The 17,709-nt window shown below is 32.8% G+C and overlaps 1 protein-coding gene across 1 annotated transcript; it reads left to right on the top strand.

Annotated features, from left to right (window-relative positions):
* Nucleotides 1-7,825: 7,825 nt before the first annotated feature.
* LOC114725845 (zinc finger protein JAGGED-like) lies at nt 7,826-17,177 on the top strand. The gene is made up of 5 exons (XM_028912415.1): nt 7,826-7,920; nt 15,660-15,751; nt 16,144-16,278; nt 16,563-16,650; nt 16,781-17,177. Exons 1-5 carry the CDS (start codon nt 7,826-7,828, stop codon nt 17,175-17,177), a joined length of 807 nt encoding a protein of 268 aa, XP_028768248.1.
* Nucleotides 17,178-17,709: the final 532 nt, after the last annotated feature.

Here is a 17,709-nt window from a genome sequence, read left to right on the forward strand (position 1 = left end):
TTAATCATAAAAGGCAAATAAGCTTCCAGAAATTACAGTTGTTTCTATAATTATACACCACCACTACTGGGGGCTCAAAAAAGATCTAAAATTTGTGGTGTATCATCAATGTACCAAATAAATGTTTCCAACGCATCTCATAATTAACCAAGGTGTAAAAAAAGAAATCGTAGAATGGAAGCATGATAATAACGGATTGGAGAAGGAAGAGACAAGAATCCGAGGCTATTAAATGGAGGGTTTAGGTCACATGTGATGCGGAAGGAGGAAGGTAAAAGAGGGAAGAGGAAGAATATGAAGAAAAGAGATCCTACCTGATTTTTGATATAAGATGAAAATTTAATTTGATCATAAATATAATATATCAATCTACTTTATTTTTAATATTTATTCATTTTACTTTCAACTAATCCTCATAGTGATTGCATATGTTAAAAATTTTTCATAAAAAGGTAATTTTAATACATATCATTGATAATGATAGTTATAAAAAAATAACATTTATTTATCATAAATAATTAATTTAAATAACTTTCTCAATATCTTTGAATTATATATCTAGCTATAACTCTTATATTAAAGGCTGGAAGTAGTATAAATATATTTATAAGTCCTAACTAATCATTATTTGATATATCATTGTTAAGTAAATTTAGAAGAAGGAAAGAACTCATCAATTAACAAATTGAATAGTGTTTATTATCAAGTTTAAAAATTACGACTCCTTTTGTTAAAAAAATGGGGGAGGAAAGAAAGTTGTAATATATATACAGGAATAATTAATTTGCAACCAATCTTTAATCAAATTGTTCTTCTTTTTTATCAGGTTTTTATACTTTTACTTGTTTTTATTTAAATTCATGTTTTTGTTTTTATTTTTATCAGATCCTTACCATTTGACTTGATTTTTATCAAGCCGCTATATTTTTTAATTTAAATAAAATTAATTAAAAATAATAATAAAGTATAAAATATTAATAATAAATTTAAATCAATTTTATATAATTATAAAATTAGTTAAATAATTAATAATTAATTATAAATTAACTTCAGTTGTGGTGTTAGAAATTTTATTATTATAATCCAAATTTTATAAATATAAAAATAAATAAAAATTGTGATTATAAAATAAATATAAATATATGTTTGATTCAAATTTTTTAAAATATTAAAATTAAGTTATTATAAAAGAATATAATTATAATTTATAAAATAAATAATAAAAAGCTTTAGAGATTAAAAAAAATTAAATAAAACTACAAGAACTTAATAAAAAAAATCTACAGTGACCTGAATAAAAATAAGTAAAAGTATAAGGACCTTATAAAAAAAACCTATAAAAACATAATTAAAAAAATTTTTGGGCCTTGAATTAAAAATTAGTTGAAATTATAAAGAACTGCATATTAGTTATTCTTAAATATATATATATATAATTCAAAGTTTTAAAGACTTTTTTATATTTCATATTAGAATCCTAATATGCATTAGTTATAGTGACAAATAGCCTGGTAAATACTAGAACTATGGCCTGTTTTTGCCAATGATACTTAAAAAAATAAAACACTGATCGTATAATTGATCATACTTTAAAGAATTTATCTATTTTTAGATTGGTTTTGTAAATTATTCTTCACGGCAGCCATTCTATTGGTACAGTTCTTTTTGACTGAAATTTCCATATTATTAAAATCATTATAATAAGCTATAACGGGTCCGTTTGGATTAGTGATTGAAAAAGTAGTTTATGAAGAAGTGAAGTTAGGTAAAAGCTAAATTAGATAAGCTGAATTGTGTTTGGATTGGAGTTCAGAAAAGTTGGTTTGTAAAAGTGAGATCGATAAAAGATTGTTTAGATTATGATTGAGTAAAAGTAAATTTGGTTGTAAAATGCCAAAATGAGTGTGAGTTTTAATAAATAATGAAACATGATTAAAAAACTAATTTTACATAATACAATGAAATTAAAATAATTTAACATGAAAAGTCAAATTTAATGAGTGAATTAAATTTAAAAACTTTAGAAAAATTATAAAAAATATTTCTCCGGTCATAAATATAAGACCCCTCTTATAGTGTAATTTGTAAATTACACTATAAAAAGAGTGTTATATTTAGGACTAGAGGAGTAATCTAAATATAAAGTGAAATATGAAAAAAAAAATAACGGAGGATGTGGGAGCGGTATGAGAGTCTGGGGTGGAAAAAAACTAAGGAAGTGAAACAAAACTGAGGAAGTGAAACAAACTGAGGAAATGTGTTAATACAGCCGAAGTCAGAAGGGGGGGAACTCTGACACATGTGCAACAGTGAAAAGTAGAATAAGCTCCAAAATAAGCTACAAAATGCAGCTTCTCTCCCAACGCTTGTCTAACAGCTTAAAACAGATAAGCTACTTTTGAAGTTAAGCCCAACTAAACGGGTGATCATCTTGCAATCGGGCTTGTAACAAAAATAAGCTTCTTGCTGGTAAAAAAAAAAGCAAAAAAAAATCTCCTTTTCACCCTAAATAAGCCCAACCAAAGAGGTTGACTATCGTCACTTGCCCCTTTTTTGGTGCAAGAAAGGGGACTAAGCCCAAATGAAGTAACCAAGTCATAAGGCTTTCAGAACCCATACAATCACCTGCCCCTTTGAATTGATGCCTTTGCACGGTTAGATTCATTTGCATGAATATTTTCGTTTGGAAGTTCTGATTATGTTTGGGCTCGGGCTAAACATAACATGGGCCTGTTGGGCTAGCCTAATGATTGTTTTATCGGACCAACTATGCAGAAGAAGCCCAAAATGTACTATATGTTGCCTTGGTTCGACTTCGTTGTGGAATGAATACCCTTCCTCCTTTAGTTATTTGTTTAGCCATAACACGCATACATATTAGCCACAAACGTAATCATGTCACTTAACCACAAACACATGTTACCCTACAGTCCCAATTTTGTTATTTTCAAATTGCTCCTTTCCTATTTAATTAATTAACTTAGCAAAAATACTATAACCTGCTCTTACCTAAATAAGTAAAGTTTTTCAAAAAAATAAAATAAAAAGCCAACCTCATCAATTCACATACACAAACAAACAAACCAAAAAAAAAAGGAAAAAGAATCATTTTGAAACATAGAAAACCTAATATAGATAAGCTTGGGTTTATTTTGCCAGCAAGTACTTGAAGAGAATAATGATTAAAGTGATAGTTCTTTAGGTAGTTTTGGCAGCTTTAAATCTTTTTCGTGCTTATTTGTCACAGAAAGTTTCACCGCAGTCAAAAACAAATGCTTATCAAAATTATACTTTTGATTAGTGCAAGAGCCTGAGCTTTAAGAGTCTATTGGATATGAGGGAAATAAATTTTTTTAAATAAATTCGATTTAAAAATAAAAAAAAATGAAGTGAAAAATTTTTTAATTATTTTTTCTTACTATTATATTTATTAAAAATGGGCAGAAATGGGTGACTAAACTCCCTCCAATTGAAAACAAAAGTGGGAGTAGATGTGGTTAAGAGGGATAGGAAAGGGGAGCATATAGATGCGTTGGGGATCTCGAGAAGATTGTTGATAATGTAAAGTAAGAATCTAATTTCCATTGAATAGAAGATTGCATTCAGAGGATCTATGTCCTACGTAAAATGGAATTTGTCAGAACCAATATTTTTATATGATCTCTCCTCTTTCCCCTAACTGATTTGTGGATTCCCCCCATCATACCAATGGCACATTAGTCTCTAGCACGTTCGTTTTGACTAGCATCTCTACCTCGTTCACTTAGTTTATAAATTATGAATATACATAATAATCTACTCCTCCTCTTCCAGTCCTAAATATAAGAATCCTATACACACTAGAATAAGGGTCTTATATTTAAAATCGGATGAGTATTTATTTTTAGATCTCTATCCAATATGTTTACACTCGTTTTATTAATTGTTGGTAAAAAAAAAAACAAGAAGACTTACCTTATTAATTATTTTAAAGCCACCAAGAGCTCAAATAGTAAATTGATAACTCAAAAAATGTAATTTTTTTTGTAAATTTAATTATCTACATATATGAACTTTAAAAAGAGTGACACAATGATTTTGGCTAATGTGAGAGAATTCACATATAATCTTGATCAATACTTAATTATATGTAATATCTTTATTTGGTGTTTTCTTTTCCCAAATAATGTGATATATAAGCAGCCGTGAATATAAAGATTACAGATTGCTTCCTATTTCAACGGTCTAAAGACTAACACACAGCCACATAATTATAAGAAACCATAAACGTTGAATATGGATATTCATAGTTTTTCCTAGAAAAAAATTTAAGTCAAGTTCCCTATATCCATTACATTAACTTCTCCAATCACATATAGCCGTGTGTAATTTATAATTAAATACTATCAAATACTAATATTTTAAAAATAGGAGATATAATTATGTGTGATTAGAGAACTTGACGTAATAAATATAAATAGTTTGATGTAAGTATTGTCCTTCTTTCTAATATCAGTTAATTAATGACTTTAAAACATTTAAATTCTTTACATTATTGTAAAAATTATCTTTGGGCAAAAGCACCTTTAATTTGTAACACACAAAAGTCGCGCTAATAATATTTGCCCAAAACAAAGAAGCACTGACAACATATTTCTATAATTTTTTTAAAATGCTAATTAAGCCTTCATTAATATAAAATTACAAATTTTTTGCTGTCATTTTCTCTCATCCTGATTCTTCCTATATGTTTGGAATGAGTTTTCTCCTAAAATTACAAGATTTATTCCCCCCCTGTAATAAACAATATATTTTAAAAAAATTGTTCATATTAATGTTTTAAAATAGCAGTAATATTTACTTGTATTATTATATAGTACTGGTTTATATTGCCACGAAACATAAATGAGAAAGAAGAGCTTTGAAAGAAACTTTTGAATTTTTTGATATCCTCCTATTGTTTGGCTGGGAGCTAAAAGAAGAAGAGTGGGCTTTGTATTCAATTAGTGTGTACTATTCACTGCGCCAAAAGGCTAACTAGTGCTGCTACGACAACAAGTTGGATATCAACTAAATGTTTCCCAATCTAAAAAGCATATTTAAACCCAGTTTGCTCACTATATATAGTTATTATATTATGTATGATACAAGAGAAATATGTGTCTTGGGATGGCACTTTGTGATCAGATTGGGATATTATTATGGCTTGTTCAAACGATTTTGGTGATCTCAGGGTGACAACATGCTTCCACAATTACGTACGGCAACACACATATCCTTTTCAATTCTCTCACGGCATTTGAAAGCAAAACCTGCCTACTCAAAACTAAATTTGATCTTAAACATAAACTAAAGATAACTTCCTTTTCTTCTTCTGTTTCTTTCCTTTGTGTTGTGCAGGCTGTTAGGATGTATTTGATAGAGTAAGAAAATATTCGAAAGAATGAAGGACGGTAAATGAAAGATGATGAAATCTCGCTCCGGTCAAAAATTTAAAATCGTAGTTTTGGGTAACGTTGTGTTTAATATGCCATGAAAGATACTATCTTATTTTTATGTTTTTTGTGATATATTTTAGGGTTAATATCATTGGTTTTAGTCCGTAAAATTTAACATTCTTTTGATTCACCTAAAGATTTTTAGTCCTTAGAACAGTGTTTTTAGTCCTGGAAACCTTATTTATTTTAGGGACCAAAATCACTTGTTGTAAATTTTAAGAACCAAAATTAAATGAGATTAGGTATTAATGATGGTACTAACCCTAGATTTTGTTTTAAAGTTTGGCCGATCAAAACAACATATGGCCAAAAATCAGAAGTTCAGGTCATGTAGGGGCTGTTCAAGTTGTAAAAGCGGGTATATGTAAATAGAACTTAAAACTTAAAAGTGTCGACCTTTCTAACGTAGCAAAAAATTAGAAGAGAGAAATAACAAAAACGATTAATATGTTGACGCAGAAAAATATTAAAATATCAATTCACATGGTAAAATTATCATTTATTTTTATATTTATTGTTGTTATGTGTATAATAATAGCTTTAAACTGCTTTAAAATCTTAAACAATAAATTATAACCGCAGAGCATAAAAAATAATTTTGAAAAACATCAATAATAATTTATTTATGCTTATACTATTCTTAAAAGTTCAATTTTTAAAATATCTAATTGTTCTATATATAACCATAAGTTATAATTTGTCAGTTTAAAAATTTTTCTGGACTTGGGGATGGGTTGTTATTGAAATGTGTGAGTTTCCCTTAAAAAGACTGAATAAAGAAGTGGATGTTTTATTAGCACAAAGCCTTGGTATGATCAAGTCCGACAAAAGAACATGAATAAAAGACAGTAAGTGGTCAATTTTCGGGCGATGATGAACGCTGATCCCCAGTAAAAGTACCTTCTTCCATATCAGATGTCATATTCTATCAACAGAGAATCCAATCAAACATTTCCTCCCCAATTCTTCCGTTTCAGAATGCTCCTATCTCATTATTCATTTCCTACTTTCTGAACTTCAACGAATTCAATTACTTCTTCCTGATATTTATCTTCCGGTCAGCTAGCAGAAATTAAAGCTCTTTTATAAATTTTCATCCAATGCAAAAGCAAAACTAAGCCATTTAGATGACTTGGTATTTTGTGATTCACGTTCACACAAACAGATCAATTTGGTATCTCTCTCTCTCCCCTTCCCTGACTTATGAGAATTTAATGCTTCTCGGGATCACAGAGAGGGGGGAGAGAGAGAGAGAACAATGGTGCTGTGTTGCTCTCTGTGACATACATAGTGCCAGCAATTCACTAAAAAAGTTGCATGAAATATTGCATTCTGAACCTTGACCATAAGAAAAAGAGAAAAGTAAAACTCATCATTAGTACTGCAATAGGGCTATTGTTATACACCCTGCAATGACTCTATCACCAACCGATGACTGAGATTTAATATATTTAAATGACGCTGCTAAATTGGATTCTCTGGCGTAACAATGGAAAGTTGATCTATAATTTGCATCATATCGATAACTCAAAGTAGTCTCCGCAACAAGCTGCTGATGAAGAGACAAGTCATCTATTGAGAACAATGAAGACATATATAGGGGTGTAGATTATATATGTTGCTTCTTTAAATTCTAACGACTAGGATAGTAGAAAACACAGCCTATTGCACTCTTTCAAATCATAATGGATTTTACTTTAATATTATGCATGACATATATGCTTGGCTTACTGTTCTTCATGCATATGTAGCAACCTGAAGAAGAGCATATTGTTTGTGGTATAGTTTGCAAATTAAACTCGGCTAGCGCCTATATATATATATATATATATATATATAGCAGACCAGATCATCTCAGTTTCCTTTTAATGATGACTTAAAATTGTCACATTTTTTGGAACAGTTGGCTCTTCTTGATCAGTTTTTTTCTGCTCACTAATGCTGAATTAACGTGTGATATTTATGTGGTTACATATTATAATTCTTGGCCAAATATGTCAATATTTCGGAAGCCCAATTGTGCCTAGCTAGTCCTGGTGCAGATGGTCTCTGTAATTAAAGTGAATTAATTGACACATGCAAACTGAGAGGAGCAGATAAATATGCCAAAGCAGATGAAGAAGGAAAGGAAGCAGCACTCAAGCATATCTCGATCCATGAAATATATTGATGGTTGAGCCAAAGCACTTTAAGAGGCACTTTAACTTCTGCAAGCATTAATAGTAACCCTCAGTGAAGGAGGCAGCAGAAATTAACTAAACTTTTGCTACCATACAAAAACGCAAAGGTGGACCATGTTAAAACCCTACCCAAAATAGAAAAAAGGGGAAAAACACGAGAGCCCTATCATGGAGTTTCACTGCATGAACACACTCACTTCTTACAAGACACTGTCTTCAGTTGTCGGAACCCTCGATCCAGAAATTTCTACTGAGCTAGCCAGGCAAGCATGCATGAGCTTCGGAGCTCTCATAAATAATTTAAGGTCAATATCCTGCACTCTGGTTGAACTTGAACAGTTCCAGGCTTAGTTGTCTGGTCCAAAGGGTGTACAACGTTGAACAGTGTGGCTAAACTACACTTTTTCGAAGAGTATAGTCTCATTTGAACAGTTATTTGTTGTATGGTATAATTATCTTCTCACGGGTTCTTCTACTTATAAGTCATCTGTCCAGGGCCTCCTGGCCCAGCTTACATGGATGCAACAGTTTCGTATTTAACTCAAGTTATAAGGCTGCTACTTAGGACTCATTTTCAATGGTGTTTAAGTACCAAAAGGAATATTCACCATTGTCATGTATTAGAGTTAAAATAAATGTTTTAGTTAGGAAAATTTACATTAGAGCTGGCACTAAATTATGTTTACCTCTTGTTATAAAGACAGGTGTACTCCATTATTGATTAAAAGAAAATAACATTCAGATTTTTCATCAGTTTCTCTCTCATTTTCTCTCGTGTTATCATGATTCATATTTTGTTATATAATTTATAGGATTATTGATTATTGTCGTCGCAAATGAAAAAATCATTAGCTAGAATGAGACGGCTTTTCAGTAAACTACATTATTCCTTAATGATATGATTTTTCTTGGGTAGAAATTTTTTATGTTTAATTAAATTGTACATTCAATAAATTTTGTACAGTTCAAGATGTTTGGGATAAAATTACTCAAAATGGTATTTTGCTTTCTTAGGAGATCAAGCAATAGTAGCAATTCAATTTTTCATAGCTAGGTAATTCCATTCCTCAACTTTAAGGCATGCTTAGTTTGTGGAATTATTTGGTGTAGAATTTTTAGCAGGAAGGAGATGGGAATTCGTAGGAAACTTAAAATAAAGTTTTTATTCTTATTTCTATGTGTTTTGGAGCGCAATAAACACACAAATAGGTTACTAGTTAATTTTTAATCGAAACAGGTCACAATATATATTCTGGAGAGAACCAAAAAGCTAAAAACAAATCAAACACTAGTTAACACTCATACTAGCTAGTGATTCTTTTAGAACATACTTCGCTCACATTTCAATTTTCTGAAAGTTATGTGCCAGGCGAAAACCTCTCTTAACTAAAAAAGCATCGATAAACTTGAAGCTAAAGAATACCAAAAATGACTTTAAACTAAACATAAGATTCAGAAATTAGGAATTGTACTGAAAGTGTGAAATGAATGTTAGAGTGAAATTACCATTTATGCCTACAAAACCTGCTTCCCAAGAGAAAAACAAAAGCTGCATAAGAAAAAGAGGGACAAGGAAGCAGATCAGAACCGACCAATGGAAACAACTCCGCGTTAAAACGAAATTCAAGACAAGACAACGACCATTCATTTGAAACGAAATCAAATATATTGTGGACTTCTTTATTTTCTTTTGGTTTGTGTAGAGACTAGAGATGATCACGCGTTAGACAGAGAAAAGAAATAATATCATCAATCCTTCTTCCCCCCTTCCCCCTCCCTCTCCCTCTTATGGATACTTATCATCCCCACCAAATTTTCTTTATTGGTCTTGTTCACTTCTGTTCTGTCCTTCCCACTTCTTTCTGCTAACCCTACGTTATATCTTTGTCACACTCACACACAAGCACAAAAACTCTCTCTCTCTCTCTCTCTCTCTCTCTCTCTCTCACAAAATACATATATATTATATATCTGATCACGGTGAATAATAAATGTACGACTAGAGAGGCTCTCACGCAGAACTGTTTTCTGAAGTTTCATGCATAGGTACTGTTTCTTTTGAGCGTTTGCATGAGAGAGGAGGGTCTTTGAGAAGCGTGATTATGAGAGGTGAATAATAGAAAGCCCAGTATTATTAATGAGTGTCTGAGAAAAATCTCTGCATGTAAATTCTATTATATCATGGATGTGGATGTGTAATATACTAATAAATAGAGCTAGGATGGAAAAGGAGGTAGGGCAATGTATAGGGGCTCTTGTGAGAGACGTAGCTAGGGGCCTTAGGGTTCAGCTTAAGCCTCTCAGGCTTTTTCTTCCCCTTTAGCTTGTGTGGTCACTAGGGTTTTAGAGTGTCTGGAGTGTCCCGCAACGCCAACAAGAATGTTTGGTTCCTCTGACTTCATTTGTGTCTTGTGTCTCTCTCTGCTCTCTCACACATGACCCTCCCACCTGCTGCTCTTTTGGTTCTCTTATAACCAATCATGCCGCCTTCTCTGCTTCTGCTTTTTCCATACTATGTCTTTCTTCTTGTTTATTTTCAAGCTTTTTTTTGGATGAAACAAGAATATTTGGATCTCTTCCAATAAATTTTAGTAATAAAAGAACAAAGAAAAAGTCTTTTTTTTCTTTTAACTGTTGTCCTTCTAGAGAAGATATCATTAATTCTAACGAAATCGGTTCGTCCTTCTTGGATTGACAAGTTTGAAATGGATTGTTCTGTATATTACGAGGTAAAAAAAAAAAAATTGAACTCTCACAATCATCCTTGTTGAGGTTGATTTTATATGTGTGTGTATATATATTGAGCATTTCTTAACAAGTTTATGACAAAATAGTCATCTTTCGTGTAACAAAAATGACAAAATAAATAGTCATAATTAATTGTTCATGTCACCACAAAAAAAGTGACGCGCTATGCTGTTATATGGTCCTCCAATGGGATTGCATGAGTCCCCGATAATAGGATTGCATCCACGGAATAAATAATTCTTATGATATACTCCCTTCCATCCTAATTATAGATTATAGAAGCTAGCTAAAAGTTTTATTTTGATTTAAAATATAAGATTTTAATTTATTTGGTCTCTCAAATTTATAATTTTTTCTCAAACTAATCATATTGATTATACATATTAATAGAGTTTCGTTCTGGGAATAATGATTCTATTAAAACTAATAATTTCCTAACTTAGCCCCATGATTATTATAAAATGAGTGGGATGGGATTATAATTGATTAAGTAAATAGTAAAAAGCAAAGGTTGATCTAATTAATGAGGATGTGATCATTATTGCATGATGTAGGGAAAGGTGTCCTTCTCGTAGGATAGGCTTTAAGGTTTGATTGGACTCACTCAATTAGTGAAGGCTAAGCCGACTGTTGCTGCCGGGCCTATATTCTCATGGCTTTGTTATTAGGTTTTGTTCTTAATACATCTTTTGGGCTGCTAGATTAGACCATTCAGCCAACCTAGGAGCTACATACTCCACCCCTAGGGAATGAAAGGGGAAAAAAGTTAATTCATTGATTAGTTTAATTTTTTCCATCCTTTTCCTTAATCATTATTAAACTTTATGATCGATAATTTGTTGTTAAAAAATTATAATTATTTTCTTCCATATTTTTCTAGCTATATATGATTTTGTCTTTTGACGATCTAGTTTCAAGAATTTTTCTATTTAAAATTCATTTTGCTGGTACATCGTAGTATTTCTCTAAAACATAAATGAATGATGAATGATGATGTCGCTGTGGATTTTATTTTTCTTCTAAAATTTCCTTCAGCCACGACCTAAAGTTACTTGCATCCACATTCTTGTGAAAATATTATAATTTTTATTTCACTTAAATTATATGATGAATATGAAGTTTTACAAATTTTAGTTTCTCTTATTCATGTTACTTTTATATTCAGAATTTCAGATAATCAAGCAGTCAGGCGAGTAAATATCTTGGAGGCTTCGTTTTATTTACCAAAAAAAAAAATTCCCGGACTCGGCCGGCGACAAAAGTAATTCAAGACGGACGATTAGTAATATTAGTATACTTATATATACAATAAAGTGTTATGAAAAATATGACTACTTCTCAGACTTTATGTGATGCAAGATAAAACAATCTAGTAATTTTTCAGACTTAGCTTGTCAGGCAAATAAAAAAAAATTTCAGACTTGATCAATTCCTGTGTTGCGTTTAAATTCTAATTATAACGGAATATATATATATATATATTTTGAATTTCAGCGGTATGCTGCGATTAAATTCATGTTAAACTGTGTTACGATTGAATTTCAATGGTGAAGTGATGTACTAATTAATGCTTAACTGTGTTACGATTGAATTTCATTGGTGAAGGATATACTAATTAATGCTTATTCTAGACTTCATCGTACGCTTATCAATTTCCACTTAATTTAATTAATTTCCGTTCCTTCTAATCTTTGAACAACTAAATAGCAAGCACGAAGGACACTTATAAAGGCTTGGACGATGCACATTTGCACCGCAATTGCCAGAAAAAATGCAAAAAGTTTTGGTGCCATTCACTCTATTATAAATTACGTGTGAAAAAGGTTGATTATTAATAAAGGTTCTTATAATACTAACAAGGATGTGATTTTTACTCCACGAGAGTGTGGATTCAAATATCGTCGATGATGTAGATGAACTTTTCAACTAAGAAAGAATGAAGAGTGATAAAATTCTTATCAATAATGGACAAATGAGACAACAAACCCATTAAAGGTAAGCAACAAACATCACTTGGGGATTTAAGAGAGGACCAATGTTATCAACAAAGAAAAAACACTTGTAAAGCTTCACTATGCTTTTCTTGTGTTTAATATAGAGCATATATATTTCAATTAGAGATAGAATCAATTTTTGCAATTCTCTCTATATTTTTCCCCTTCGAATAGGTGCATCTAAATTAAGCATTATATCTAATTAAATGAACTTCATCATAAGAATAACTTGTACTTATCCATTATCTCAATTTCCCTTTTTTTTAAAACAAAAAATTTAGTTAAGTTGGGTATCAAAACTTCGTTAAAATATTTTAAAAATTGTTTATAAAAATATTTACAGATTGCTAAATGCAGCAATCTTATTCGTTGGCTGTTTTTCTTCTATTATTCTAATTTTGGTCTAATTGATAAATTTTTGCAATTAACTTATTTATTTATCCATTCAACAGCAATTAATTTACGAAGAAATATCACCATTGAAGATAGAAAAGACAGTAAAAGGATTGTCACTTTGGCTGATAGCGTTCTCATTTTGACAAACGTCCAATTTAGATGACAAAAACCGTTTTAAGATGCTGCCCCTAATTAATTACGAAGTCAAATGTATTGAAACAAATCAATTTATGGAAAAACTACAAGTGAAGATAGCCATCGAATAATTTTTTATAGCTATCCTGATAAATATTACAGATATATTTCCGAAATGTTTGGAATAAAGTTAGAGAGAGATATCTAACTTTTACTCTGTAATTATTAATTACACAGAATGTACACTAATTACTAGAAGTTGATTAGCTGCCTTATCACTTCCTCGATACTTGTGCCCTTCCAAAGACTACTTTCCACAAACAAGCAATGAAATGCAATATAGATAGATTTTGTTTTTGTAGCTATAGTGTGTTCCTATTCCCGCATGAAATGAAAATTAATTTGTCAGAAAATTTTCTCCTCTATTTCCATAAACTGAAATGGATCTTACATTTCTAAGGACTAAGAAGACATGAAAAAGGGGATTGGTTGTACAGCAATCTGAACCAACCAAGACAGTGATAAAATATATTCTTTCTCTCTTCCTTTGGTCACTTTCTCCCAAGAAATTGACTGGAATTTAACGAATTATCTGAAAATCAGGAAAGACCATAATATTATTTTTTAGGAAAAAAAATTTAATTAGACTGTTTCTCGACCAGAAGCTAACTTAGAACCAACAATTTTCAATTTAAATTTGCTCCTGAAGGAAGTTATTATCATATAGAGGAAAGGATTAAGCCTGATGATGAAAGAAAGTTTACTGTAGTGATTATGACATAGCTTCTGGAGCCATATGAAGATGTTCGATGGATTTAATTACTGCTTATTCTTGTGATATGGACCACCTCAAAAAGTAATCATGCATACCTACACACTTCAAGAAAATTTCAGATATAGTCTTTGCATGAAACTTTTGGCTCTTCCTTTGAAAGTTAAACGTGTCACAAATTAATTAATCCTTCATAGTACCAACCAACCAACCAGCTTCAAGTATATAGAGTGGTCCATGAATATCACCTGATTTTAATGCTTACCTCTCTTTAATTAGGCTTTGTCTCCCTCTCTCTCCCACGTTCATATCTTGTTTCAGGTGTTGTGGATGAGTCGGCTAGTCAACGAGATGGCCCCTTAAATCTCACTTTCAAGAGTTAATGTTTTTGACATTCTCAGATATTTCTGCTCCAACTTAATCAAGTTAACAAGCTGATGAAATAGAGCTTTTTTCAAAGGAAAAAAATGTATGCAAGAAATAATTAACATGTGACTTTTTATTTTCCAATTACTGGACTTATACTGTATCTCAGATCGGTTTTCCGTCCTACTGAAGGAATCATTATTTGAATCCAAAAATCATATATCAGTAGGCAGTATACAAAAAGCCAGAGGAAAAATTAAAGAATATGATAAAAATTTAAGAAAAAGCCAAGGCCACCCTCTCAACTTGTATGCTCATCAAATGAAAAGGACTATGTATATGTAATCTATAAGATATAGGAACTTCCAAACAATAAAACAACATGCCTTAGATTCAAAACCCTAATAATAGATTCTGATAGCAACCCTTCTTTATGCAAGTCAAGTCCCCTAGATAGACACATAGCTAGATTTCTTAACACCCAGCAGGAGGCATTGAAACTATTGTGGGCCATACCATACACCCATATGACCAGATATATCATTAACTACGCAAAATGTGTGTCTTCCAACTATGCTTGTCCTCGTATCTTTCTGGTATAAACTTTGCCATCTTTCACTCTTAGGGCAACCTTTAATGCTCAAAGATATCTTCAGTACATTTGATTGCTTTCCCTTGTGGGTAAAGTTATTTAGCCATTGATTTATCACCTTTTTAATGTATATATGCATTTGTTTATTGTATTAGTTGAATATTTTTTCCCACTTGCTGCTATACTGGTCCTAGGGCAAAGGACCTAGAGCCTGATGAAAGTGGTAGAGGGGGATTAGTAATACTAATTAATATAAAGGTAACGTTGTCCTTCTCATTTATATCTTCCCCTCTCGATCTGAGCCTTTAATTTCAAGTCTCAACTAAACCAGACCACACTAGGAATACCCAATTAAGTCACTTCTCGCACTCACCACACCCTATCTTTTTATATCTGTATACAGTCAGGAGACCCACTGTCAACTTCTTTTTGTTATTACAGTCAGGTATATCTCTAGGTTTTCTCTAAGCTAGTTTTCTTGACTATATCTTAAAAGGTGCACTCACTTAATACATTAATTTAATACATTTGGAATTTTACAAGTATAGTAAAATTGAACCCAGTTGTCAAGAGAGACATCGTTTTACCAACTCAGCTAAATTAAATGTCCGTTTGCTCATTCTATTACATGTGTTTGTGTGGGGTGAGGGAAAGAGAAAGAAGAGGCGTGGCAGAGGAACTGATAGAGAACTTTCAAAGCTCTTTTTCTTCCACCATCACTCAACTGGCCTATATATTGCAGTCTCAAACTGAAAGTCTTACAAGTTCATAAAAAAGCTTTAGGGTTATATGTGTATTCCCCCATCTTAAAGAGTGCTTGCTGCCTCCTACATTTTCTCATCTGTCTCCCTCTCTGCCGGTACCATGTAGGTCTTCCCCCACTACACACACCGTCATATCACAGACCAACTTCTTTTTAGTTTATCTTCTCCTCTTTTCTGCTCTTCACGCTCCGCTCCAATAACGTTTCAGCTTTGTTTGTTTAATGATGCTTCGCAGGAGACCAGAAGAGAACCCCCTAGACCTCAACAATTTGCCTGATGACTACCATAGAGATGGCAAACAAGTCCTCGAAGATATCTCCTCTTCTGGTAAAGTTTTCTGTTGGTGATATCGTATCCGACTTCATGAAGAATAAAAACATCTCACTTATTTCACTTTCCAAATCCAACCTTGACATGTTTCTTTTCACTATATATCACAATCCATACGATATGTTCGTAGACTTGAAGAATAAAATCGCCATGTAATAGAGTGCAATACTGTCATTTTTTTGTTCTCTTGTTCCTTCTCTTCTTCTATCCCTTCTTTGCTAACTACTATTTCAATGCAAAGGAAAAACACGTTTTAAAAGTTAAAAGTACTTCTTTAAATTGTAGCGTGAGAGTTTATTGTCCATGATTTGCGTAATAAGGAGTAGGTTTTGAAGGGAAAGAAGGCCGTGATGGGAGTTTGCTTTACTTGGGTTGGTGTTTGGTTGGAGCAGGTTGCAGGAAAAAGAAAAGCGGCGGGAGGGATGGAAAAGAAGAGTGCGGTAAGGTCTATGAGTGTAGGTTTTGTTCCCTCAAGTTCTGCAAATCTCAGGCTCTTGGAGGTCACATGAACCGTCATCGCCAAGGCTAGTCTCTTTCTCTTTCTCTTTCTCTCTCTTCTTTCTTTGAGAACCTGAGTAGGTAATGTTATAGCTGCTAGACACACACACGTCTTTGAGTTTGTGTGGCCCAAAAACTGATGAGGCACTAGTTGTTAATCGTCTGGGCTTTGAAGCGTAGTCATTTCAAGCACAGAAAGTTGGGGACTGCCGAAATTGCTTTGGTTTTGGTTTATGCAAGTTTGATTGATTTGACTTGATTTGATTTGATGTGAGTGTGTATGTAAGTGCCTGTTGGATTCGGCTTGCAGAAAGGGAAACCGAGACGTTGAACCATGCTCGTCAGCTCGTCTTCCGTAGCGATCACACCATAGCCGCCCAAGGGGCCCCTCACTTGGGGTATATAGATTCCCTTCTTAATTTGTCCTTTTTTTTCATTTTTCTTTTCCAAACTTCTCTTAGATTCTTCTTATCTTTCAGGGTTAACCAAATTTCAGAGATAAAAGTGTTTTGTTTCTGGTATATTTAGGTGCTGCCAACCAGTTGTCACAGGAAGCTATGGAGGCAGCAACATGGGAGATCCAACAATGCCTCTGAGATTTCCGAGGTACTTGTCGGGTTCATCCTCGACCCACATATCTCCGCCGCCGCCGCCGCCGCCACCGCCACCGCAGCCGTACATGTACGCGTCTCCGTCACGACCAGTATCATCATATCCCTCACACTATAACTCGACCCAAGTGAATGACTACTATGTGGGTCGCGTTCTGCACAACTATGTGGGCGAGTCATCAAACTACACCTGTATCGGTGCGCCAGTGGGTCAAGGGTTCGTTGGCAAGGACGGGACACTGCAGAATCAGGAAGAGTGCTTGAATTGGGGAAGGAGCTATTCAGCGATCAATCGGTTTCAAGATGGGCTCTAAAGACAGAAAGAGAGTGGTTTGAAATGAATCAAAAGGAACAAGGGCTAAGTTTTAAATTAAGTATCATAAAGACACGGCATCCAGGAAGGGGAGAGAGAGACATAACAAGACAGAGATGGGGTCATATGAGGATGAAGGAGTTTTTGGGTTTATTATTAGGGTACAGTAAGTGTAGGACAGCTTTTGAGCTCATGGACAGGGTCAGCTAGTTTGGCTTGGTGCTGTGTGGGTCTGTGTGTGTGTTTGTAATTGGGTGTGTTTTGTAGTTGTACTGGAAAAAGTGGAGGAGACTAGACCTGGTGGGACAACAAGTTAGATATGAACTGAAAGTTTCCAAACCTCCCTTTTTGTTATTTCAGATCCTTTTGCATGCCAACAACAACCAAAAATACTTCACTCTTGTTATTAATCTTTATCTGATCGTGAATCTTTATCTCATCTTTGGTTCCTCCAAATGTTTATCATCCCATTATTGTCAACCAAGCTTGAAATTAAAGCTTTCTTAATATAGCTAAACGATTGCAGATGTGAT

The sequence above is a fragment of the Neltuma alba genome, unplaced genomic scaffold (assembly GCF_004799145.2).
Source record: "Neltuma alba isolate B1F8T4 unplaced genomic scaffold, ASM479914v2 tig00012284_pilon, whole genome shotgun sequence".
NCBI lineage: Eukaryota > Viridiplantae > Streptophyta > Magnoliopsida > Fabales > Fabaceae > Neltuma > Neltuma alba.